The sequence below is a fragment of the Oncorhynchus kisutch genome, linkage group LG1 (assembly GCF_002021735.2).
Source record: "Oncorhynchus kisutch isolate 150728-3 linkage group LG1, Okis_V2, whole genome shotgun sequence".
NCBI classification, from domain to species: Eukaryota; Metazoa; Chordata; class Actinopteri; order Salmoniformes; family Salmonidae; genus Oncorhynchus; species Oncorhynchus kisutch.
The window spans coordinates 62,754,532-62,779,470 of record NC_034174.2 but is presented as its reverse complement, the minus strand read 5'-3'; the positions used below and the strand labels follow the sequence as shown (position 1 = coordinate 62,779,470).

General features: G+C 43.2%; 2 protein-coding genes and 1 non-coding gene across 9 annotated transcripts in view; 2 read left to right on the top strand and 1 right to left on the bottom strand.

The window, feature by feature from the left end:
• Positions 1-2,086: 2,086 nt before the first annotated feature.
• LOC109889601 (nucleolar protein 11-like) lies at positions 2,087-12,688 on the top strand. The gene is made up of 18 exons (XM_020481157.2): positions 2,087-2,284; positions 2,738-2,851; positions 2,971-3,027; positions 3,275-3,429; positions 3,695-3,752; positions 3,926-4,067; positions 4,709-4,909; positions 5,180-5,256; positions 5,374-5,497; positions 5,750-5,844; positions 5,952-6,017; positions 6,200-6,384; positions 9,608-9,733; positions 10,129-10,362; positions 10,710-10,788; positions 11,063-11,155; positions 11,262-11,369; positions 11,879-12,688. The coding sequence occupies exons 1-18, from the start codon at positions 2,138-2,140 to the stop codon at positions 11,990-11,992; spliced, it is 2,175 nt and encodes a 724-aa protein (XP_020336746.1). The 5' UTR covers positions 2,087-2,137; the 3' UTR covers positions 11,993-12,688.
• Positions 12,689-14,993: 2,305 nt separating this feature from the next.
• On the bottom strand, positions 14,994-15,075 carry trnas-aga (transfer RNA serine (anticodon AGA)). The gene has a single exon. It is a non-coding gene; the product is annotated as a tRNA-Ser (tRNA).
• A 921-nt stretch (positions 15,076-15,996) lies between these two features.
• LOC109888832 (nucleosome-remodeling factor subunit BPTF) overlaps positions 15,997-24,939 on the top strand; it is a 53,386-nt gene continuing 44,443 nt past the window's right edge. For 6 of the 7 annotated variants that reach the window (XR_004210680.1, XM_031829303.1, XM_031829266.1 and 3 more), the window contains exons 1-2: positions 15,997-16,844; positions 19,203-20,025. Coding sequence is in view for 6 of the 7 variants with exons in the window: in XM_031829303.1 (XP_031685163.1) it covers positions 16,325-16,844; positions 19,203-20,025 (1,343 nt within the window). In the remaining variant the exon portion in view is untranslated. The remainder of the gene's footprint in view (positions 16,845-19,202; positions 20,026-24,939) is intronic. The other variant, XM_031829275.1, reaches the window with a different exon arrangement.

Sequence of the window (24,939 nt, the reverse complement as noted above, 5' to 3'; positions counted from 1 at the left end):
TCCCAGAACATTATTCCTCCACCACCAAACATTACAGTTGGCGCTATTCATTGGGGCAGATAGCGTGCTCCTGGCATCCACCAAACCCAGATTTGTCTGCCGGACTGCCAGATGGTGAAGCTTAGTTCATTACTCCAGAGAACGCGTTTCCACTCCGCTCCAGAGTCCAATGGTGATGAGCTTTACACAACTCCAGCCGACACTTGGCATTGTGCATGGTGATCTTAGGCTTGTGTGCGACTGCTCGGCCATGGAAACCCATTTCATGAAGCTCCACTAAACAGTTATTGTGCTGACATTGCTTCCAGAGGCAATTTGGAGCTCAGTAGTGAGTGTTGCAACTGAGGACAGACAATCGGTCCCTTCTGTGAGTTTGTGTGGCCTACCATTTTGCGGCTGAGCCGTTGTTGCTCCTAGATATTTCCACTTCGCATTAAAATCAAATCAAATCAAATGTATTTATATAGCCCTTCGTACATCAGCTGATATCTCAAAGTGCTGTACAGAAACCCAGCCTAAAACCCCAAACAGCAAGCAATGCAGGTGTAGAAGCACGGTGGCTAGGAAAAACTCCCTAGAATGTCCAAAACTTAGGAAGATACCTATAGAGGAACCAGGCTATGTGGGGTGGCCAGTCCTCTTCTGGCTGTGCCGGGTGGAGATTATAACAGAACATGGCCAAGATGTTCAAATGTTCATAAATGACCAGCATGGTCGTATAATAATAAGGCAGAACAGTTGAAACTGGAGCAGCAGCACGGTCAGGTGGACTGGGGACAGCAAGGAGTCATCATGTCAGGTAGTCCTGGGGCATGGTCCTAGGGCTCAGGTCCTCCGAGAGAGAGAAAGAAAGAGAGAATTAGAGAGAGCATATGTGGGGTGGCCAGTCCTCTTCTGGCTGTGCCGGGTGGAGATTATAACAGAGCATGGCCAAGATGTTCAAATGTTCATAAATGACCAGCATGGTCAAATAATAATAAGGCAGAACAGTTGAAACTGGAGCAGCAGCACAGCCAGGTGGACTGGGGACAGCAAGGAGTCATCATGTCAGGTAGTCCTGGGGCATGGTCCTAGGGCTCAGGTCAGTTGAAACTGGAGCAGCAGCACGGCCAGGTGGACTGGGGACAGCAAGGAGTCATCATGTCAGGTAGTCCTGGGGCATGGTCCTAGGGCTCAGGTCCTCCGAGAGAGAGAGAGAAAGAGAGAATTAGAGAACGCACACTTAGATTCACACAGGACACCGAATAGGACAGGAGAGGTACTCCAGATATAACAAACTGACCCTAGCCCCCCGACACATAAACTACTGCAGCATAAATACTGGAGGCTGAGACAGGAGGGGTCAGGAGACACTGTGGCCCCATCTGAGGACACCCCCGGCCAGGGCCAAACAGGAAGGATATAACCCCACCCACTCTGCCAAAGCACAGCCTCCACACCACTAGAGGGATATCTTCAACCACCAACTTACCATCCTGAGACAAGGCCGAGTATAGTCCACAAAGATCTCCGCCATGGCACAACCCAAGGGGGGGCGCCAACCCAGACAGGATGACCACAACAGTGAATCAACCCACTCAGGTGACGCACCCCTTCCAGGGACGGCATGAGAGAGCCCCAGTAAGCCAGTGACTCAGCCCCTGTAATAGGGTTAGAGGCAGAGAATCCCAGTGGAAAGAGGGGAATTAAAAGCACTTACAGTTGACAGGGGCAGCTCTAGAAGGGCAATTATTTTACGAACTGACTCGTTGGAAAGGTGGCATCCTATGACGGTGCCACTTTGAAAGTCACTGAGCTCTTCAGTAAGGCCATTCTACTGCCAATGTTTTCATTTGGAGATTGCATGGCTGTGTGCTCGATTTTATACATGTGGCTGAAATAGCTGAATCCACTCATTTGAAGGGGTGTCCACATCCTTTGTATAAATAGTGTATATTGAATATAACCACAGGGGCACAGACTGCTACTGGCGTCACACAACATTACCACAACTCAATATGAAATACCATAAACTAGTCACAGGGGGGCGCTGTCTGATCTTACCGAAGTTTTTCATCTTTAAACCAGACACTGAATACTCTATGGTAGCCGTGCGTAAGTCTCGCGAGGTTTGCACTTCCTATTTTCTTCATCCAGCATGGCCACGCTGTTTGAGGGATTCACGTTGTGCGGACTTCTACAAACGCCAAGTGCTTCAGATTCGGCAATTCAGGGAATTGAACTGGATGGAGACAGTGACCATGCCGTCGTCACCGATTCTACGAGAGCTGTCACTTTATACAAGGTAATGTTGACCAAAATAAGTGGCTGGAATGTTGAACCAGCTCAGCCGATGGGATGATGGCACACTCGTGTCCATTGACATTGCAGTAGGGGATCCGACGTGTTTCAAAATATAGCTACATATAAAAATATAAATTGCTCACTCTTACCAGTATTGCAATGGTGTTCAACAACGACCTAGCTACAAGTCTGCGTATTCATAAGGTTTACTTCAATCAATCGACGTGCACATTATCACACGTACTGTTTCAATTAGAACAGTAACGTTACTACTAGATAGCTGCTTGGCGTGGGTTTGTTTGGTTCGCTGACGTTGGTGCCACTGTCAAAAAGGTAGTCACACTCGTCTTGTACTTGAATATGAACTTAACGTACCTTTTTTTAATATGACCGTGGTTGTGTTTCTGTTGAAAAAATGCATGTGGTGTTTACGTATGAGGTGGTGTGTTGACAGGTTTCAGACCAGAAGCCTCTGGGTAGCTGGACGGTGAAACAGGGACAGTTGTTGACTTGTCCTGCAGTGTTCAACTTTCAGACCAAGGAATATGTAGTGGTCTCTGACAACAAGGTAACACTTGTGGACAAGTCCCACAAACATATAAACTAAACCCATTTAAAACATCTGGATTCTTAAAATAACGTTTTTGTCTTCATGTTGTTCATGGTGAATAAATGTTTACTCACTAGGTCATCAGAGTTTGGAAAGAAGAGGACCTCAATTTAGACAAAGCATTTAAAGCAACTGTAAGAATGAGCTCTCTCTTGCTCCCTCTCACACACATACAATTTCAATCTCATCTGCTTTGACTTTGTCAATTATGGTGACATACTCTGCAAATTAACATGACCTGTGCCAGCGAAGTCATTGTACCATAATTGAATAAAAATATGCCATATACATATATCTTAGGCTTCCCTCTGACTTTGCAGTCATTTTGCGATGTCTCGCAGTTATTGGTCTTAACTACTTCCGTGTCTGCGTGTCTCTTAGGTATCTGCTGATGTATGGAGGGTCCACTCTGCCCCAGGGGGAGAGCCTGTGGTGCTGTTTCAGAGAGGGGCAGTCAGACTCCTGGACTCCCTCCTCTCTGCCCCCCAGCAGCCCATCGAGGACATCCTGTCAGAGGAGGAGAAGGAGGTCATAAGGTCAGACAATGGACACTAGTCTGGATTAGCGATCCATAACCTTCGTGTTGGTTGGCTTTCGTCCCATCTCTATAGAGGCCGGTTGGCTTATTCTCTTACAGAGCCATGGATATTTAAAAAAATATGTGGTCTAAAAAAAACGTACAACCATATTAATTTAGTGAGTCAGAGGCAATGATAATGCTGTCAGTACTTGGCTCGTTTGGGTAACAATAGTTTGTGTGAGAAGCACACAGTTGACAAATGTCTTCATGTTACCTCATAGGTGGAGCACCAACATCGTGGCTGAGAAACAACACTTTGTCCTCTTCACGACAGAGCAGGTAGAATATCCTTTCCTTGTGGTACACCAGTACACTGAATAGCCGTGTGCTCAATGACCTGCCAATGAGCAGGCATAAACCTGGTGCCATTAGCAACATGCTATATTTTGTGCAAGTATGAATTCGGTGCCACACTGTCGTGCTTAACATGGCTTCCCTGTTGTCCGTCATAGAGAGGGGAGCACTTCCTGTATGTGCAGAGGCTCAACCCCAACACCCTACAGAAGTATAGGCTGGAGAGGGAAGACTCTGGAGCTTCCCCATTGAGTTTCTCTGCCTCTCTCCGGGACAAACACATCAACCTGCTCTACCTGTGTGAGTACGGCCGTCACATCCCTGCCGAAGTAGTATGTTATAAATGTTAGTGATGTTAATTCAGCTTTTAAGATGCATTATGCAGAAATTGTTCTGGCATTCTGTTGTTAAAATTCTAATAGTTATTTTCAGTTTGTGACAAAACAAACAATGTATCGTGTAGAGAATCAATGTACCATGTCATGCTGTGAAATGTCTTTTAAATAACCACAAATATTGTATTTTCAGCTGTTTGAAGCTGGTGTACAAAACCGAAAGTAAAAGACGTGAAAACGAACCTTAAGAACAGAGAGCATAGAAATATCACACATAGAACATATGTACCACTTCTTAGACTTGTTTTCAATGAGTGACAGATCTATAACTCACATTTCTGTGTGAATTTGGTCATGTCGCCCAAAAAGTTATGTATTTCAGCTTTAATGGTGTCTCCCCCCCCCCCCCCAGGGGGTAGTGCATTTGATATCAATTAAGCACTTTACAAACAATGAAAAACGGTTGTTGATCATCTTAGCTCCAGTCTCATGATAGCACTTATGGTTTTCCTGAGAAACTGGCTCTCTCAATTATGTGATGGTGTCATAAGGCTATGATTGACCTGACTTGCGTCTCTGTCTTCTATCTCACTCTCTTTTCTCCAGACCCTAACGGCTGTGTGTACCAGAGTGTGGTGGCAGTGCGGGGGCCTGTGGGGCTGGAAGGGGTGCAGGCCCTGCCTCGTAGCCTGCGCCTGAGGCTGCCCGTTGGGGAGGGGGAGCTAGGCGGTGCCTCGGCAGTGGCCCTTGACGAAGCTCATGTGGCTGTGGTCGGGATGCCCCATCCCTCCGCCAGGACTGGCAAAGGTAAATATCAGGGTTGGGATCAATGCCATGTCAATTCAGGAGCGAAACTCAAATGTTGATTTTCCTCATGTGGGAAATTGGAATTGTAGTTTACTTCATGAATTTGATTGAATTATGATTCTCACAAACATTCACCCAATCCAACATCAACACTTTTTGAAGTTCTGATTTGATGCATGTAAACAACGTGGTGATATCTTCCCCTTGTATGCTTGGGAGCTTTCACCATATTGCTGACATCCATCCAATCCTTTTTCTTTTTTTTTTTAGATTTCCTCTGCATCTGGAATACTAATTTCCAGACTCTTCAGGCTGGCAAGGAGATGGTGGGAAGAATCCGTGGACAGGTAGGAATACTCAGAATTGTGAATTTTTGCCTCACAACTCTATACTTGTATCTTGCACTAAATAAGACCCGCTTCACTCCTATTTATATCAATGATCATTCCTTTGTTTCCCCTCAGGTCTGGTGTTATTTAGGGAAGCTGTTTGTCCCTCATGGCAAGGCCCTCTCTGTCATTCCCTACGAGTGTCAGAAGTCCTCCCTGGCCTCGGCCCTGGGGAAACTACGACACCCTGGGATCGCAGGTCACACGGCATCTTCTCAGTAAAACAGTCACCAGAGTGGCGTTAGTCGTCCTTGACGGTGTCTGGTTGAATCTAAAATGGCACCCTATTCCCTATATAGTGCACTGCTTTTAATACCATCCCTAGTGTCACCTATCTAATGTACTTAATCTGCCAATTACTGTTGAAATGATCTGAATTGCATCCCTTGAAATGTTATTATAAACTAACAGTTTAGTGACTGGGATTTTATTTCATTTGCGTTTTTTTTAGTGTCCAAATCGTCAGTGGCTATCCCCTCTTGGAACACCCTACTCCATGGGGATCAGCCACAGGGGCCCACCAAAATAGTGGATACCAGGAAGAGTGTAAGTTAACCTGACTTCCAGAATTGATAGACCCTAACCCTAATACTTTACCACTAGAATGGATTTATGTTAATTTCACCTGTTCTGATTGGTCCTCCCTTGTACAGAAGCTGAGACGGAAGAGCCAATCAGCGCCTGCCCTCACAGTGGATCAAGTACTGGAGCTTATCAAGGTATTTTAGATCAACTGTTCATTTTGCTCTTCTGTTTTAGTCTCAAGCAGGTTTTGATGTAGTACATTGTGAGTGACCCACAAATGACCAGTCCCTTTCATAGTATATTTATATCAAATATAATTGTCCTCGAGGAAATGTTAAGTTAGGTGTTGACTGTGGTCCATCTCCAACCCTTCCAGAATGGTCCAGTGGAGGAGGTCCGGAGGGAGGTGGAGGCCCTGGTCTCCAGAGGCGATGCCCAGGACCTGCAGCTCTCGGTGGGCCGGCTGGCCTGCCACCTGGTGGCCCGAAGCCAGGTCGAGACTGCCTTCTACGCTCCCGGGGCCTTGGCACGGCTGGTGCAAACACAGTGCCTTTGCCACAGGTGAGGGTGGCATTGGGTTGACTGGACCTCCTATGGCACGGGAGTATTTGTCCTTTGGACAGGGAGGTTATCAGAATGATGGGCGTGACAGGTTAATGATGCTGAAAGGACAACAACCGTAATACCAGCACACGTAGGAGAGTGGCCCTTTTCCAAAAAGTATAGTGGTGTAGTAGGTGTTGCGTACACTCCCTTAATCCCCACTGATGCAAAGTAGTGTAGTGGATCTAATTATGACGTATCAATTATGTAGTACAATAGAGAAATCATGCACAAAGTAGCCTACACAATCGCGAAGCACGCAAAATATATGAATATGTACAACCATAGCCTAGTTTCAGCAGAATATCATTGGCAGGCAGCTAGAGCACACAGTTCTCAACTGGTTTTGGCATGGAGCAGCTCAGAAGAATGACGTCGGTAGCCGGTAGGGTAGGTAGGAAGGATGTTTCAAAGTATGATCTATACCAGTAAATGGCAACACTGGGGATGCAAACCATGTATTGGTCTGAAGTCTTGGTTAGTAGGCTATTTGTGATGCGCAGTTCAGTCATCATGCCCTGTTCGCCTCGGGAGCGTGGGCCTGGGTGGACACAGGCCCACCCAATCAGATTGAACACAAAAATAATACATTATTTTTACAAAGATATACTCCTCAGTACCCCCCACAATTATAAATAAATACAGTTGAAGTCGAAAGTTTACAAATACTTGGAGTCACCACTCCACATATTTCTTGTTATCAAACTATAGTTTTGGCAAGTCGGTTAGGACATCTACTCTGTGCAGGACACAAGTAATTTTTCCAACAATTGTTTAGACAGTGAATTATAAGTGAAATAATAATCTGTATTACAATTCCAGTGGGTCAGAAGTTTATATACACTAAGTTGACTGTGCCTTCAAACAGCTTGGAAAATTCCAGAAAATTGTGTCATGGCTTTAGAAGCTTCTGATAGGCTAATTGACATAATTTGAGTCAATTGGAGGTGTACCTGTGGATGTATTTCAAGGCCTACCTTCAAACTCAGTGCCTCTTTGCGTGACATGGGAGAATCAAAAGAAATCAGCCAAGACCTCTGAATTTTTTTTTTAGACTTCCACAAGTCTGGTTCATCCTTGGGAGGAATTTCCAAACGCCTGAAGGTACCACGTTCATCTGTACAAACAATAGTATGCAAGTATAAACACCATGGGACCACGCAGCCGTCATACCGCTCAGGAAGGAGACACGCTCTGTCTCTTAGAGATGAACGTACTTTGGTGCGAAAAGTGCAAATCAATCCCAGAACAACAGCAAAGGACCTTGTGAAGATGCTGGTGGAAACGGGTACAAAAGTATCTATATCCACAGTAAAATGAGTCCTATATCGACATAACCTGAAAGACCGCTCAGCAATGAAGAAGCCACTGCTCCAAAACCGCCATAAAAAAGCCAGACTACGGTTTAACTGCACTTGGGGACAAAGATAATACTTTTCAGAGGACAAATTGGTCATAATGACCATCGTTATGTTTGGAGGAAAAGGGTGGAGGCTTGCATGCCGAAGATCACCATCCCAACCATGAAGCACGGGGATGGCAGCATCATGTTGTGGCAATGCTACCAAATACTAATTGAGTGCATGTAAACTTCTGACCCACTGGGAATGTGATGAAAGAAATTAAAGCTGAAATTAATCATTCTCTACTTTTATTCTGACATTTCACATTCTTAAAATGTGGTGATCCTAACTTACTAATTTTTGTATTTCTCCCAGACCTCCCAAAATTGTCATTTTATAATAGAAAAACAAAAATTTGATGTTCAGGAGACCATTTTGGAGGTCTGGGAGAAATACAAAGAAATATATAATTTTTTGTTTTGGTTCTCATCTGAAAAATATATAGGAAAACTCATTTTTTTAAATGTAGAAAACAGGATTTTTCACACAGGGTACCTTTCCTTCGCTGGGCAGGCCCCTTAGGCTTTTTCTTTAGCAAAATGTGAGTATACCCACTACCAGGCCCCACTACACTGCATAGGGCAGATGGAAAGACAGAATAATGTTAAAGGATAAGCCGTCTATAAACTTGGACAGAATAAGCCAGTAGGTCCCAATCATGAGAATAGGAAAAACACAACCATTACGCTAATGTACAACTATTACTTCCCATTGCGTAAAACATTTCATGTTTAGCACACAAAGTAACCGGTGACCAAAAGTTTAAATGCAACAATATTTCACACCTTATTTTGAAAGAGATTGCTAACAGCAAGCGTGGTGCAATAAAAAAAAACACATTTCCACTCACCAGATGATCATTTGAAACTTAACTTCTTGTTGAAAGTTATTCTTGAAAAGGGAGAAGCTAACAGCCTCTGCAAACTGGTCTGCAACAAAAGATGGCTGCTTGACCTCGGGGAAACTACTGCTCCCTATTGTGTAGTGACCTGTTGGCCTTTGAGAAGGCAGTAGTTACCATGTGTTTTTTTGTTTTTTTAGCATAAATGGTCCCACCTATAACAAGTCAATTTGATTGGTTGATTAAACTGTCACTCCAAAATGTTACCCTAATACAGTTGAATGGCAAATGCCTTCTATCTAGCTTATGATGGCCTAGCCAATGGCTGTCTCGGCTATCTAGATTTATCTCCCAACAGACCACCAAAAAAACCTTGATTGCATCTTTTTTTCTCTTCAGTGTTCACCTTTCCTTTCCAACCAAATCTGAAGAGATTCAATCAGAACATAATTATTTAATAAATTATCTGAAGTTGTAGGAGGCCCTCATTGTTCTCCACTGACTTGGGTTTAGTAATAATTTGTCGTGTCTATTTTCCATCAGGTTGCATTTTTCTCACTATTCTGAAAGTCTAAAGAATCCATATATTGTTCTGAGATATGAATACTGAAATGCTGGATATGTTGAACTCATTATTATGGTGGCCTTATGACAAAATTACAATCATGGTCTTGAATTTGACTTTTTCGGGGCTCAGTCTTGACTCTGTCTCGGACCGCGTGTCACCCCCATCCGGTCTTGGTCTTGAATTGGTCTCTAACACTGCCAGACATCATAGGTGAAGACATGTTGGGTGGGTACCTATCCTATTTCTTTGCCTATCAGTAGCAATGAAGGAAAGGAGACTGGGAAAGGAAGCTTTTTGTTATAGTATTTTCACACAGACTGTTGTTGAGACCCTTGGTTTGGTTCTGACCTGTTCTATGTCTTTCTGCAGCATGTGTCCCGACCTCCTGCTGCTGGCTCTGGAGCACAAGGACTACTTCCTGTGTCAGCTCTGCCTGCAGCTCTTCCCAGACATCCCTGAGGTGGTCACGTGTGCCTGCCTCAAAACCTTCATCGGGTCAGTCTAACTCGATGGTGTATGGGGGCGTCTTTTGTAACGACCTATACGTTGTGGATAAGATTAATTCTGGTGAAGTTCAGGATCGTGTTTCCTGCCAGTGCTGGAGCTTGACTATGTATTTGTTGGCCTAATTGTTTTGATGGTTGAAGTTTCTACTCATTGTGTACATATTCTTTCCACCACATTGTAGACCAAGTGGTCTCTTTGTGGCTGTGTATTGCTTTTTAAATGGTTTATTTTGAAGTTCTTTATTTCTAGAACTTGTTTCGTTTGAACCATTTCCAATGCTTCCAAATGTTGTTACGGCAAATACCTAGTTTGTCAATTCATATAAATAGCCTGAAATCAGGATCGTTGTTGTAACGGCTGTGTGTCGCTCTCCCTCCTCCAAGTGTGCCAGACGGCGATGTGGAGATGGTGAGCCTGGAGCCGGACAGCGTGTCCTTCATGGAGGGCCTGGTGGCGGCGGGGGCCCGGGGGCGCCAACAGAACGGCTTCAGCCCCCCTCTGTTTGAGGACAGCTGTGACCCCCACCACCAGCCCAAACCTCCCCAGCACCAGGATAAGAAGAACCCCACACTGCAGCTGGAGGTCTGCCCCGTGGGTCTACACAAGGCTGTGCTACTGTATCCTTGTGTGTAGTCTGGACAACCAATACCCTAAACACTGTTCCATTGCAAGACTACAGTAATATCTGATAATGTCATTGTTGATTAAACAGTGTATTTGATAGAATCATTAATAGTCAGATGGATTGAACCAACACAAGGCTGTTACTGTATCCTCTCACTATAGGTTTGTTGAATTGGTTGATTCGTTCAATTGTTCATTAATAGGGATAGATACAATGACACATTTCATTGTCAACAGTCTGCTGCGATGCACCATAATGTTTACCGTGCGCTAATATCAGTCCATAGAAATGACCCTTAGACATGTGTGGAGGTGTTATAACTTAACTGTGCTGCCATAGTAATGAGGTCCTGCAGACACCGTACAGTGACAACCTCCTCGTCCCCCACCTGAAGGACCTCAATGCTCCGCAGGTTATTGTGAGTAGCTACCTGTCTCTCATCTCCTTGACAATATGCCATAGTTGGGATCAATTCCATTTCATTCAAGTCGATTCAGGAAGAAAATTCCAATCTTCCTCATTGAAGAACAATAACATTTTGTTTACTTCCTGAATTGAATTGGAATTGACTGTAATCCTGCAATATACCATGGTGGGTTTTTATCTATTGACTTCCAATTTATAAACTGCAGTTATCTATGAGGATATGTTGAAAGACTGGTTGCATCCTTCTATTTCCTTTCCTCTCCTAGCTCTTTCTTCAGTACCTCCAGTTCATCTATATGAAATATTCCCAAGACGTCTACACACAAACGCCAGTTTTGAGATCGCCCACAATGACACAGGTTGGTACATGGAAGCATTAAAGTTATACAAAAGGTGAAAGCATGTAATTATATTGCATAGCATTAACTTAATGTGTGTGTTCTGAATTTCCTTTTTCTTTTCTAGATCATTGACTGGGTGTGCCTGTTGTTGGATGCTCATTTCACAGTCTTGGTCATGGCTCCTAATGCCAAAGGATTGCTGTCAAATCTCCAAAGCTTTGTCAAGTCCCAGGTATGTGCTTTCTCTTTGGTCCTCACTGCAAATGATGGTTGAGCATTTTTGTCATAATGGTTCCCTTGATAACAACTAGTGTCATTTTGTTTTTATTGCTGTGATAATGAAACTCATTTGAGGCACCCAGGGAGGAATGTTTACCTCTTCAGTGGTTCAAACAGGAAAAGCAAGTGGTGTTGCCATTATAAATGCTAGCCGTTTTCTGTCACGAGCAGCATCAACAATATTAGGATGAACACAATGGACGACTTTGCTCTCACACAGTCACACAGGGTGTCTGCGGATGTGCACTGGTTCGCTCCACTCTGCTAAACCTGTGCCCGCTACTGAACCAACTCAGCGGAGGAGTTTAGCCACACGCTTCAACACTCTTATTTGTTGTGTAAATTGGCACACTACTGCTATTTACTTTGCATCTCCTTCATCTCGCTGACGCACATACTGTATGTATATGGGTCTTTGTTGTATGGGTTGATTTAACATCTATCCCCGTCTACCCATTCCAGGTGAAACTATTCTCTGAACTGGGGAAGATCGAGGGCAGCCTTCAAGAGCTCCACAAAATGAAGCCATCGAAGGACATCAGCCAGTACTCCATAGAAGTCATTGAGCTTTTTTAGACCATATTTACAGATTATTTCTAATAAAACTCTGCCGTTGACCTTTTCCCCATTTTTCTCTTGGTCAGTTGCATTGTTGTTCCACTTTGTATTTGTATGCTACCGAAAGGTCCATGGTTCAACTGCTATATCATACCTCTCTACTGTAGATGCCTACGCTGGTCCCAGGTCTGATTTGATTTGTGCTTTCAACGATGAACATAGGAGTTGGCTGTGCAACGCCCAAACAGATCTGGGATCAGTCTAGTTGATTCCCAGATGTGTAGAGAAAATGATTCTCAAGTTCTGAACTGTGGCATTGCTGAGGCCGAGGTCCCTATAGCCATGTGATTTGTATTTGTCTGTATAATCTGAGGGCGTGTGTAGTAGAAATATTTGCTCATATGAATTATGAAAACTATAGTCCCGTGATATTTCATCATGGCATAGATACTTTTAACCTAGAACATACTGCCCCTTTTTATAGGAATATACTGACATGTCTAAAAATAGAAATGTCTCAACCTTCCATATGGTTGACAATCTTGTGGTTGAATGTTGTATTTCATGAAGGCGATTTGGACAGTGAATAAAGTCTCCCAATCACACAGTCGCACATGTTTTCTATAGATACATTTTGTGTTGCATTCTAACAAAGTCTATTCTGAATTCATATGACAGTATTTGTATTAAAAATACCCTATGCACAAAATGAAACTGGCCTTTGTCCCATCATGATGAGTTGTATGGTTATCATATGTATGTTTAAGTTAAGATTACATGGGACCATATACAAAAGTATGTGGACACCCCTTCAAATTAGTGGATTTGGTTATTTCAGCCACACCTGTTGCTGATGGGCACGGGCACAAGTTAGGTTTTAAAAGTAGGTGGGGATCATATATATATATATATATTTTTTTTTTTTATCCAGTCAGACTCCAAACGGCCTACCCAACCACTGAAGCGCGTAAAAATCCCCTGTCCTCTGTTTTAACACTGACTACCAAGTTCCAAACTGCCTCTGGGAGCAACGAGAACTGTTCTTTGGGAGCTTCATGAAATGGGGTTCCATGGACAAGCAGCCGTGCACACAAGCCTAAAATCACCATGCTCAATGCCAAGTTTCGGCTGGAGTGGTGTACAGCTCGCTGCCATTGGTCTCTGGAGCAGTGGAAACATATTCTCTGGAGTGATGAATCACACATCACCATCTGGCAGTCCATGGACAAATCTGGGCTTTGGTGGATGTCAGAACGCTACCTGCCCCAATGCGTAGTGCCAACTGTAAAGTTTGGTGGAGGAGGAATAATGGCCTGGGGCTGTTTTTCATGGTTCGGGCTAGGCTCCTAAATTCGAGTAAAGGGAAATCTTAACGCTACATAAATCAAATCAAATTGTATTTGTCACATGCGCAGAATACAACCTTACAGTGAAATGCTTACTTACAAACCCTTAATCAACAATGCAGTTTTAAGAAAAAAGGTGTTAAGTAAAAAATAGATAAATTCTAAAATAAATGTAACAAATAATTAAAGAGCAGCAGTAAAATAATAGCGAGGGGGTACGGGGGCACCGGTTAGTCGAGGTAATTGAGGTCATATGTACATGTAGGTAGAGTTAAAGTGACTATGCATAGATAATAAATAGAGGGTAGCAGTAGCATCAACGTCTGGGTAGCCATTTGATTAGCTGTTCAGGAGTCTTATGGCTTGGGGGTAGAAGTCTTTTGGACATAGACTTGGTGCTCTGGTACCGCTTGCCGTACCGTATGAATACAATGACATTCTAGACGATTCTGTGCTTTACACTTTGTGGCAACAGTTTGGGGAATGCCCTTTCCTTTTTCAGCACGAAAATTCCCTCGTGCACAAAACGAGGCCCATGCAGAAATGGTTTGTCGAGATCGGTGTGGAAGATCTTGACTGACCTGCGCAGCACACCGACTTCAAGCCCATCGAACACCTTTGGGATGAATTGGAACGCAGACTGCAAACCAGGCCTAATCTCCCAACATCAGTGTTTAACCTCATTTGTTGGATATTCGCGCTTTCAAACCACTTGAGCCACAGACTCCAAAATAAGTGTCATGATGTTGGAAAAAATGCTCACAACATTGCACATATCTTATTTTCACGATTTGGACATGAATTCACTTTCCAAAACTGATAAAATTGTGTAAGTGTGAGCAGCATTTTGGATTCGTAGTTGAATTAGTTAGGGAGCGTAAACAAAGTACTAATTTCAATAGCTCCTTGGTCATCAAACATACTTGACTCAAACAAGGTTCAGAATGTCCACTCAGTGGGCCTACAAATTGTATACACTTCAGCTTGCCATTTTCATCTCACATGTTTTTACATACAATTTTCAAACTTTAACTTTTCAATAGCTCCTTGGTCATGTGACCTACTGACTTCAAACAAGGTTCAGAATGTACGCTCAGTGGCCCTACACATTGCACACCCTTTAGTTTGTCAATTTGGTGCAGTTTGTCAATTAGCTAGAACCACTTTTGAACATTTTAGGAGTAATTTAAATTTGAAAAATTGTATTTGTCACTGTGTTAACGGTCCCTAACTGCTGTTGGTGGACGTAAGGAAAACTACAGGGGAATATCCAACCTGAAACTGTTTTTACCTCGGTGAGTGGAGGCTGTTATAGCAGCAAAGGGGGGGACAAGCTCCATATTAATGCTCATGATTTTGGAATGAGATGTTCGACGAGAAGCTGTCCACATACTTTTGGTCATGTAGTGTATGTAATTTAGATATCTACATCAATATTTTTTGCAATACCGCTAAAGGCTACATGGAACATGCAACCAGAAAATGAAGTATTTCTTTTTTAACACTTGGAGGTGCCCTTTTCCATTGTGTTGTACCACCTTTTGCATGAAGACTGTAGGTAATATCAAGACATTAACTACATTCAAATGTATAGTTGAATGATTTTGGGATTAGAAGGACTAACCTTTAAAGTGAAAATTCACATTAACTATTATTAAATCATCAAAAGATATCGTTGTCGGCAGGATTCGAACCTGCGCGGGAAGATCCCAATGGATTTCTAGTCCATCGCCTTAACCACTCGGCCACGACAACTTGATATTTACAGATGAAATTATTCCCAATTTAACCTATGTCCAAAGAAACCTGCTGCTATTTATCATTTTAAAGACTATTAGCTATTTCTTAAACTACCATTCACTATGCTGGCTGCTTCTATTGAGAATGTAGCTATAACATCGAAATAATTAGACTTCTGCCTGCTAGACTTAATAAAGCAATGTGCTTGCTTTAAAGAGAAAAGCCTTGGCATAGACATACTACAGAGAGCAGGCATCAACCAGTATACTAGACATAGTAGGCCTTGTCTAAATAGGCTACATTTGAGGACATAAACCACAGACTGTAATTAAACATCATGTAGCTAGGCCCTATCATAAGAGAGGGATTTAAGAAACATTGTAGCAACAAAGAGAAAAAAAAGAAACAGTGTTGCACCACAAACTGCTGCATTGGTAGGTTTTGTCACCATCATTCATTCCATGGTGATGGAACTGTTCTGATGTTATACGTTCTGATCGAGAATGTTGAATGACCTCTTCATAATATCCACTGTGTGCATCAATAAGTAAACACAATGTTTGAATGTATAAATGCATACAATTTTCCAATGCAATACACAATATGAGTATTTTTTGCCATTAAAATAAGTTTATCGAATAACTGCATCAAATTGTTATCTTTGATAACAACAAATCAACTACCAATAGCTACATGATTTAAATGTTGACATATAGTGAACTCCTGCCTAATATGTGATAATATTTGCTCTAACTCTGAAACAACAACTTGGTTTCATGATTCTGATCTTTCCTGTGGCCGACTACGTATTGCTTGCTTACATTCTGGCTAGAATGACGACGTCAGCTGCAAATTGACAAAGCTGTTACATTGTAATAAATCGACATTTTCTTGATTTATGTGAATTGGCATGACAAGTGAACGTAAATAAACAATCGTGGGGGCATCACGTTTGCATGGATAACACATTTTATGAACTAAATGCGTCTACTGTAGAATAGTGGTCACGTGACCTCCATACAGGGCCTGCTGTCTGTTTTCAGTGGAGGGAGATATCCGAAGAAAAATGGCGACTGCAGGCGACCTAAAGCGGGACGCCGGCCATTCTATTTGAACATTCTACTAAAAATTGAGCCCGGGGCTTGGTGGGGCTAATTGTGACTATCGCAACGTTGGTTAGGGTTTCCGAGGTTGCCCGGTTTCTCGGGTTTGTGTGGACTAGTCGCGCGCTAAAATTGAAATTAAAAATAATACATCTGCTACAATGCGAGGGAGAAGAGGAAGGCCGCCCAAACAGGCAGCGGAGATGCAGGAGGTTTCCCCTGGGCCAGTTCGCGGTTCAAGAGGGAGAGGGAGAGGTAACCGTGGTAGGGGAAGGGGCCGAGGACGTGGCCGCGGACGGGGTTCGGTGGTGGATACCGGCGATACAGAAATTCATCGGAGAGAAAACTACCATTCGTCCAGGGGCCGGAGGAAAGTTGGAGCAGCGACGACATCGCGGGGCAGAGGAAGAGGCAGGGGTTCGAGAGGTGGTCGCGGCAGCAGGGGGAGACGGCCACTGTGCAAGGTGGTCTACGATGACAACAGCGACGAGGAAGAGGATAATATTAGTTTGAGGTCGGAGGAAGACGAACTTTTACACGAGAATCCTTCCTCAGACTACGAAGAGGAGGCCGTGGACAATGAGTCCGATTTTCTGGAAGAATTACCAGATGAGGATGATGCTAGCTACTGTACAGATAGCAGCTTTCGGAGCCATGATAGCACGCACGGCAGCACTCCAGGTACGTTTGCTTGCAAATGCAATTTAGAAGCATTTTTCAAATGCACGCCAAAGTGTTACAGTTTTATTTAGCACATTTGGGAAGTAAGCTGCATTGTTCAAAATGGAGATTGCACTCATAAACAGGCCTTTGTTTAGGAGCTCTGGTGATCGTTTGCTAGTTCGCGCACAGTGAACAATACTGTCACCTCGCATGTTTTCTGTTATAAAAAATCAGCAACTATTGGCAAAAATGAACACGAATTTGACGATGGGGATTATTGTAATGTGGAATTGTTCATTTGCATAATTGCACCATTTTGCATGCAACATATTAGACGTTAGTTCCAGATAAACATTTAGCTACTTTCCATTCATTCATTTAGCAATTATCGTCAACAAGCTTGCCATGCTGCACTACCTGGCTACAAAATATCACGATAAGATTTATACCTTTTTTGTTTTAGAACTGCGCGTGCGTTTTTGATACTTTGTCGCCTTGCATGGCATGAATATACTGTTATACAGTTCCTGTAGTAGATGTAAACAATAAAGGGTCAGTTTCATCAACTAGTTGTAATTTATCCTCCTCCTCCTCCCTTAGTTTAAATTTTTTCCTTCAGAAAATCAGGTGTTGCGATAGATTTCGTGAGATTGTGGTCAAAATCAGCTTGACAGGACATCATCGCACGGCCCTTTGTTTTGAAAAGCGGCGCTCTAATTTCACCTGTTGCAGCTTGAACTCATTATAATATCACGTACTAAATTGTGCGGTAACCATAGCAAAGCCAATCTGTCAATGTAAACGAACAAGAGCAAAGGTAACCTGCTTTGAAAAATAATTGTTGAACTGTAAAGTCAATAGTTTTGATCTTGTATAATGTCAAAACATGAGTGAAAGTGACATTGATGTCATTCATGTACTTTGGACTTCATGTAGTCAATTTTCAAGACATTTATGCAATATTAAGGAACCATTTTGTATTTTTCAGGATTATGCATAAGATTAGTATACATTATTGTAAATTTTCTGATATCTTTTGGTGTTCAGTAAAATCTTAAATTATCATAATTCCACATGTTCCTGTAGACCTGGAATGGATCTGCTGATTCATAATGCAATGCAGAATAATATTTCCATGAAATTACAGATTTATTCATATGTTATGTGTCCTAAAATGGCTGTGAATGTGTTTCATAACTTGCCCCACATCTCATAAGCACAGATGTGTACAGCCTAGACAACATGGTATTTCTTGAATCATAATTCTATCTCTCCATTGCACCCCAGTGACTGACTACGCAAATAACCTCCTACCCCAAACAGGCCCGATTAACAAGTGAATATGGCTGAATTGTTCAAGGAGTGGTTTATGTGCCATTCATATGACCTATAATCACATACACACTAATTTTATCACACTGAGTCACAAATACATGCTTACACATACACAGACACTCTGTGCATAGGGCGGGAGGAATGAAGGCAGAGGTTTTTGTACACAGCCCTCAACGGGGGCACACGCTCAGGGGAGAGGTGCTTGTTGGTAATTTTTTATGTCACCTCATCTATGCCTACTCTTAATGTCTAATGTTTGAAATCTAATTTATAACTATAGTATGTCAGTTGTTATACCTACCTACTCTAGCTGATATCAGAGGGTGTGGATCCCTGGCTTTATGTTTCAGATTCTGAACTTGATCAGGGTCCATATTCATAAAAAATATTCATAATGAATAAGATTACATGGACAAGGGGAGCTGACCCTAGATCAGCACCCATACTCTGGCCCAGGGTAGAGTGAGTGAAGGAAGGCCAAATTCTCCACTGCACAGTGAATACTCAAGTACCAGGTGCTAGGTCGGCTTATTTAAATTTTTAAGACTTGTTTTTTTTTTTATGTACTGAGTAAATCAAAAGTTCTCTTTCCAAAGGGAGAAATTATGTTTATAGAAGAGATTCAGACTTTATATACGCTGTGGATTTATGGAAGGGTTAAAAATACAAGTTGGTTATAACCAATACGCTGTACTTCAAAGTTGATACAGCGAAAGTAATGCATACATTCACAGAGCTGTTATCCAGAAACAGTAACAAAATAGTTACACACTCAAATGTGTTGAATAAGAAGCCCTGCCTGTTTGATAGAAACATCGACAGCTGTTATGGTTGATGCAAATTGCGCTTCCTGCTTTGGCTCATTCACTATGTATCTAGTTTTGTCTTTGTTTCTTCACCTGTTTTTGTTGTGTTTCTCAGAGTCCAGCACTCAGTATTAAAGGGACTTTTTTTCCTGACCCCATTTTATGTCTCTTGATTGATTTTAATTATTTACATCATTTATAGCCCTCTCTCTCTCTTCATCCCTCTCTGTCTCAGGCCGGAGGGGCAGACACCCGCACCGGCCCCGCTCGCCCATCTTTGAGGCCAAGGAGGTGCCCTCCCTGGAGCTGCCCAAGTCCTCAGATGACTTGCTGGTGCCGGCCAATCAGCTCCTCAACATCTCGGCCGTCTATGAGGTGCTGCGCAACTTCGGCTCGGTCCTGCGCCTCTCGCCGTTCCGCTTCGAGGACTTTTGTGCAGCGCTGGCAGGCCAGGAGCAGTGCACCCTGCTGGCTGAGACCCACACCGCCCTGCTCAAGGCCATCCTGCGCGAGGAGGACACGTCCAACACCACGTTCGGTCCTGCCGACCTCAAGGACAGCGTCAACTCCACACTCTACTTCATCGACGGCATGACCTGGCCCGAGATGGTGCGCGCCTACTGCGAGAGTGACCCAGAGTACCGGCAGGTGCTCCCTTTACTGGAGGGCGAGGAGTACCCCTACGAGCCCCTCGAGAGCAAAATTAAGGTCCTTCAATTCCTTGTGGACCAGTTCCTGGCCACCAACTTGGCTAGAGAAGAGTTAATGTCGGAGGGGGTGGTGGCGTACGACGACCACTGCAGGGTGTGCCACCGGCTGGGGGACCTCCTCTGCTGCGAGACGTGCTCTGCCGTCTACCACCTGGAGTGCGTGAAGCCACCGCTGGTGGAGGTACCCGAGGACGAGTGGCAGTGCGAGGTGTGCGTGGCACACAAAGTGCCTGGCGTGGTGGACTGTGTGACAGAGGCGCAGAAGAGCAGGCCATACATCCGCCAGCTGCCAATCGGCTATGACCGCCACCGCCGCAAGTACTGGTTCCTGGACCGCCGCGTCGTGGTGTAAGTAGACAATAACAAACAAACGTTCACTCACTCCAAAATTATACTCAACAAAAATATAAATGCAACATGCAATAATTTGAAAGATTTTACTGAGTTACAGTTCATATAAGGAAATCAGTCATTTTAAATAAGGTCATTAGGCCCTAATCTATTGATTTCACATGATTGGGCAGGGGCGCAGCCATGGGTGGGCCTGGCAGTGCATAGGCCCACCCACTGGGGTGCCGGGCCCAGCCAATCAAAATGTGTTTTCCCCCACAGAAGGTCTTTATTACAGACAGAAATACTCCTCAGCTGTCTGAGTGACTGGTCTCAGACGATCCCGCAGGTGAAGAAGCCAGATGTTGGAGGTTCTGCGGTTGGGTTGTGAGGCTATTTGGACGTACTGCCAAATTCTAAAAAATTATGTTGGAGGTGGCTTATGGTAGAGAAATGAACATAAAATTGTCTGTCAACAGCTCTGGGGGACATTCCTGCAGTTAGCATGACAATTGCATGCTCCCTCAAAACTGGAGACACATTGTGTTGTGTGACACAACTTCACATTTTAGAGGCCTTTTATTGTCCCCAGCCCAAGGTGCACCTGTGTAATTACCATCCTGTTTAATCAGCTTCTTGATATGCCACATCTGTCAGGTGGATCGATTATCTTGGCAAAGGAGAAATGCTCACTAATAGAGATGTAAACAAATTTGTGTTCAACATTTGATAGAAATAAGCTTTTTGTGCTTATGTAACATTTCTGGGATCTTTTATTTCAGCTCATGAAACATGAAACTAACACTTTACATATGGGAGATTTAGTTCCCGGTTTCAACTGTACAGGGCAAATGGCAGACAGTGTGTATGTTTCAGCATGATAATGCACGGCCTCATGTCGCAAGGATCTGTACACAATTCCTGGAAGCTGAAAATGTCCCAGCCTGCATACTCATCAGACATATTTTGGATACTCTGGATCTACATGTACGTCATTGTGTTCCACTTCCCACCAATATGAAGAGGAGTGATGATCACACCAGATACTGACTGGCTTTCTGATCCACGCCCCTACCTTTATTTTTTGAAGGTATTTGTGACCAACAGATGCATATCTGTATTCCCAGTTATGTGAAATCTATAGATTAGGGCCTTTCAACTGCCCGAGAGGAATCCCTTTGACAGTTATATCTGCCCTACAATCAATAAGGCCTTTCAATTCACTGATTTCCTTATGTAACGCAGTAAAATCTTTGAAATTGTTGCATGTTGCGTTTATATCTTTGTTCAGTGGAATAAATAGTTATTTCAACTTCCTATTCTACCTGGCAGATAATTGTGTCTGTTCTAGACAATATATTTATATCTGAGTGTTCTGTAATGTTATATCCCCCTGGACATCCCTTTTCAAGCAATTGATTAGTTGGATCAGGTGTGATAGGACAAAAAATTGCTAGGGGCCTTGGAGGAACGGATTGGGAAACACAGGGTTATGGGTTAGGTTGGGGGATGGGATGATGGGCTAGGGCTGTTGTCTCACCTGGGGCTGTTGTGCAGGATTGGGCCTGGTCTATCATGTCCCTGCCTAAAACACCTCAGTCTTTGAAGGGATGCTGTTGTGTTAACCGTTTGCTGTCCTGACACTAGGAGGAACATGAAAACCGTTGTCATCACAATGTGAAATGAAGACCGCGATACTAAACTGAGTATAGTGTCCAAACTCCTTTTTAAAAGGAAAGGATGAGTGTTGAAGGCAACTGCTAATGGCTACCTCAGTCTTTCTATAGAAAGGTCCTTTGGAGGAAGAATGTGGGGCATATATTTGACACTTTTGTCTAAACCAGTGTTTCTTAGGTAGCCTAGCAGTTAGGAGGTTGGGCCACTAACTGAAGGGTCCCTGGTTTGAATACCCGAGCCGACAAGGTGAAAAATCTGTCTGTGCCCTTTGAGCAAGGCACTTAACCCTAATCTGCTCCAGGGGTGACGTACTACTATGGTTGACCCTTTACCTGGTACTGGGGACATTTTTGTTTTTGGTCTTGCACTACACAGCTCAGTCAAAGGATCAACTCATCAAGCTTTGGTGATTTCAATCAGATGTGTAGTGCTAAGGCAAAACAAAAAATTTTCACCCCTTTGGGCCCCCAGGAACAGGGTTAAAGAAACACTGATCTTAACATTATTTACAAATTACACATGTTCATGTTTACCTTCTGGGTATCTCAGCCTGTCACATCTCCAACAGTGCTCTTAGGTCAGCTACAGGATAAAAACATTTTTGGAGAGAAGACGTGCTACATGTATAATGGCAATATGAAGACTAATACATTTGGCAGTGCTGACAAAGATTGGGCCAGGATCGATTCGCCTTGCTACCCTATAGGCATGCAACAGGGATTTGAATTTGATGCACACTGCTAATGGGAGCCAGTGGAGAGTGTGAAGGAGTTTTGTACAGTCTGGTAAGGGGCCATAATGGAGTTGTTAACTGTGACAGAGGTATTGGAGCAGGCAGGCTTTGCCAGGGAGGAAGAGCAGCTTCTCTTGTCAATGTTGAGCTTTGAGTTGGTGGGCTAGCATCTAATAACTCTGTGATTGGGAAAGTCAAGTCTCAAACCACTGTCTAACCCTCCCCTTGGCCCTAACCATTTGTTTCTGCAGATCTGTAAGGTGTGAGATCCATCATTGCACTGCTTATAGCCTACCTTCCCAGACCATACAGGTCTGCAAACATCGAGGGGTTAGGGCTATGGGGGACGGAGCAATTTACCACTGGCTTTTTTACCAAGCATTTAGATCTAACTTTCTTGCCTGGTCTTTGATATGTCTTGGGTTTTTAATCCAGTGGACAATGATATAATGCACATTGCTCTGATCATTCTATTATCTTAGCTAACATCGCATTAATGAAATAAGCATTTGTTATCCAACTTGCTAGCTAGCAAACATGGTTAGCAGATGTTAATGCGAGTGTAGCACAAGCATTTCGCTACAATCGCATTAACATCTGCTAACCATGTGTATGTGACAAATAAAATTTGATTTGATTTTGATTTGAAAGAGTTGTTTATACATTGGCTAAAAACTAGCTTTTACATTTCATATAGCTATACAAGCAAGCTAAAACTGCACAGCTCTGAGAAGAAGCCATGTCGACCAGCTGACAGCTTATTATGCTAGCTAGCTGATTCAAGGGTGAGTGAGGGTGAGCCGAGAGACATCTGCAAGAGTGCAGCCATCTACACAGGAGTGTTCACAACTAGCTAACAGGCTTTCGGCTAATGCAGCAATCGCTATGCTAACATATAAACAGCTAACTCTTGCTGTTCCACCCTGTTGCTAAAGCTACCCCACACTGGCTAGCTAGCCAGCCCCGACAGAAGCGCCAAACAATCAGTAATATATTATTATAAGTGATCATTACTTATTTATTAATATGTACAGTGTCAATTTCAATCAGGCACTGAGGTTATCCACGCAAGAAACACTGTTAACCCAGGATCAAAATTGAAGCAGAAGTGCAAGCAATTGACCTGTGATCATGTTCAAACTGTGAGCTTTTTTTACATGACAGATGGCACTCTTCAAACTTAGCTTTTATCCAGAGAGGCTTACATCACTTTTTTAGCTTCTCTGTTAAGGTACACAAAGGCCAATGCCTCACTTGTTTGAAGGATAATGACAATGTAAACACACAAATATTAGTAAGCGATAGCATATACGCCAGCTATTAAACACAAGTCACAGATGGTGTGGTAGCAGACTCCTTTAACCTGAGAGGAGAGTGTCACACACTCATGTACACGAGCACAGACACACACCTTAACAGAGGGATTCGGGGGGGTCGCCTTCACAGTCTCATTGCCGCTCCCACTCAAGAAGGTGGCCTTCACTGGTTGCAGTGTAATCGATCTTCACCATCCCCATAGAGAGAGAGAGAGAAAGAGTGTGTGTGTGTGTCTCGAGTGGGTGGTTGCATCCTGAGAGGATGCTGACTAGATTGCTGGAATACTGCCTAAGTCTAGTGAGATTCAGGCCTAGACCCTGCTGTGCACAAAGCTGTCCATTTGTTGATATTTGATGTGGGCCTATGTGTTATACATGCCTAGAGCGCTCAAAGGTCTTACAACTTTAATTTCACAATAATCATGTTTTCCTTGATTGCAGCTAAGGCCATGTTAAAACGTAAAAGTGCAATTCCATCGCTTCTCAACCTAATTTTCATTGTCTCCAGCAATGGGGAGGCAGGGTAGCCTAGTGGTTAGAGCGTTGGACTAGTAACCGGAAGTTTGCAAGTTCAAACCCCCGAGCTGACAAGGTACAAATCTGTCGTTCTGCCCCTGAACAGGCAGTTAACCCACTGTTCCTAGGCCGTCATTGAAAATAAGAATTTGTTCTTAACCGACTTGCCTAGTTAAATAAAGGTAAAATAAAATAAAAAATACCAGTGTCTACATACAGTGTATGTGAAATTTTCTGCGTTCTACCCGATGACTGATTTTTCAAACACATTGAGATTCACGGTGACGTGGAGCAATAAATTACCCCCCTCTGGCTTGAAACTCGTTTCAGGTTTTGAAAATCACAGTTTTTCTTCCTTTTAATCCTACCTTGTAATGTCATAGAGAAGCATTTAGAACCATATCTTTGCAACCACAGATAATAGAAACACACCTTTTTCACTTATCTAGACACCTGTATGTATGGTGCTGGAGATAATGAATATGAGTTTGTAAAGTGGCGGAATGGCTTTTAAGGAAAACTTGCACCATAGAAGACACATGAATTAAATAATTGTCAGTACTATGTCCTTACAGTGGACAATTTACAATGGCAGGTGTCTGCTTAAATGTTCTTCATTCTACTGCTCGTCATTTGATGACGGCGTCAATTAATCAGACATTGATCTCTTTCTCCCTTATACTATCCTTC

Excerpts from the sequence above, each read along its gene's own strand:
- LOC109889601 (XM_020481157.2), top strand. The coding sequence starts at position 2,138 with ATGGCCACGCTGTTTGAGGGATTCACGTTGTGCGGACTTCTACAAACG. Across the intron at positions 2,852-2,970 it reads TAGTGGTCTCTGACAACAAG|GTCATCAGAGTTTGGAAAGA; the intron begins GTAACACTTGTG and ends TTTACTCACTAG. Across the intron at positions 5,845-5,951 it reads TAGTGGATACCAGGAAGAGT|AAGCTGAGACGGAAGAGCCA; the intron begins GTAAGTTAACCT and ends TCCCTTGTACAG.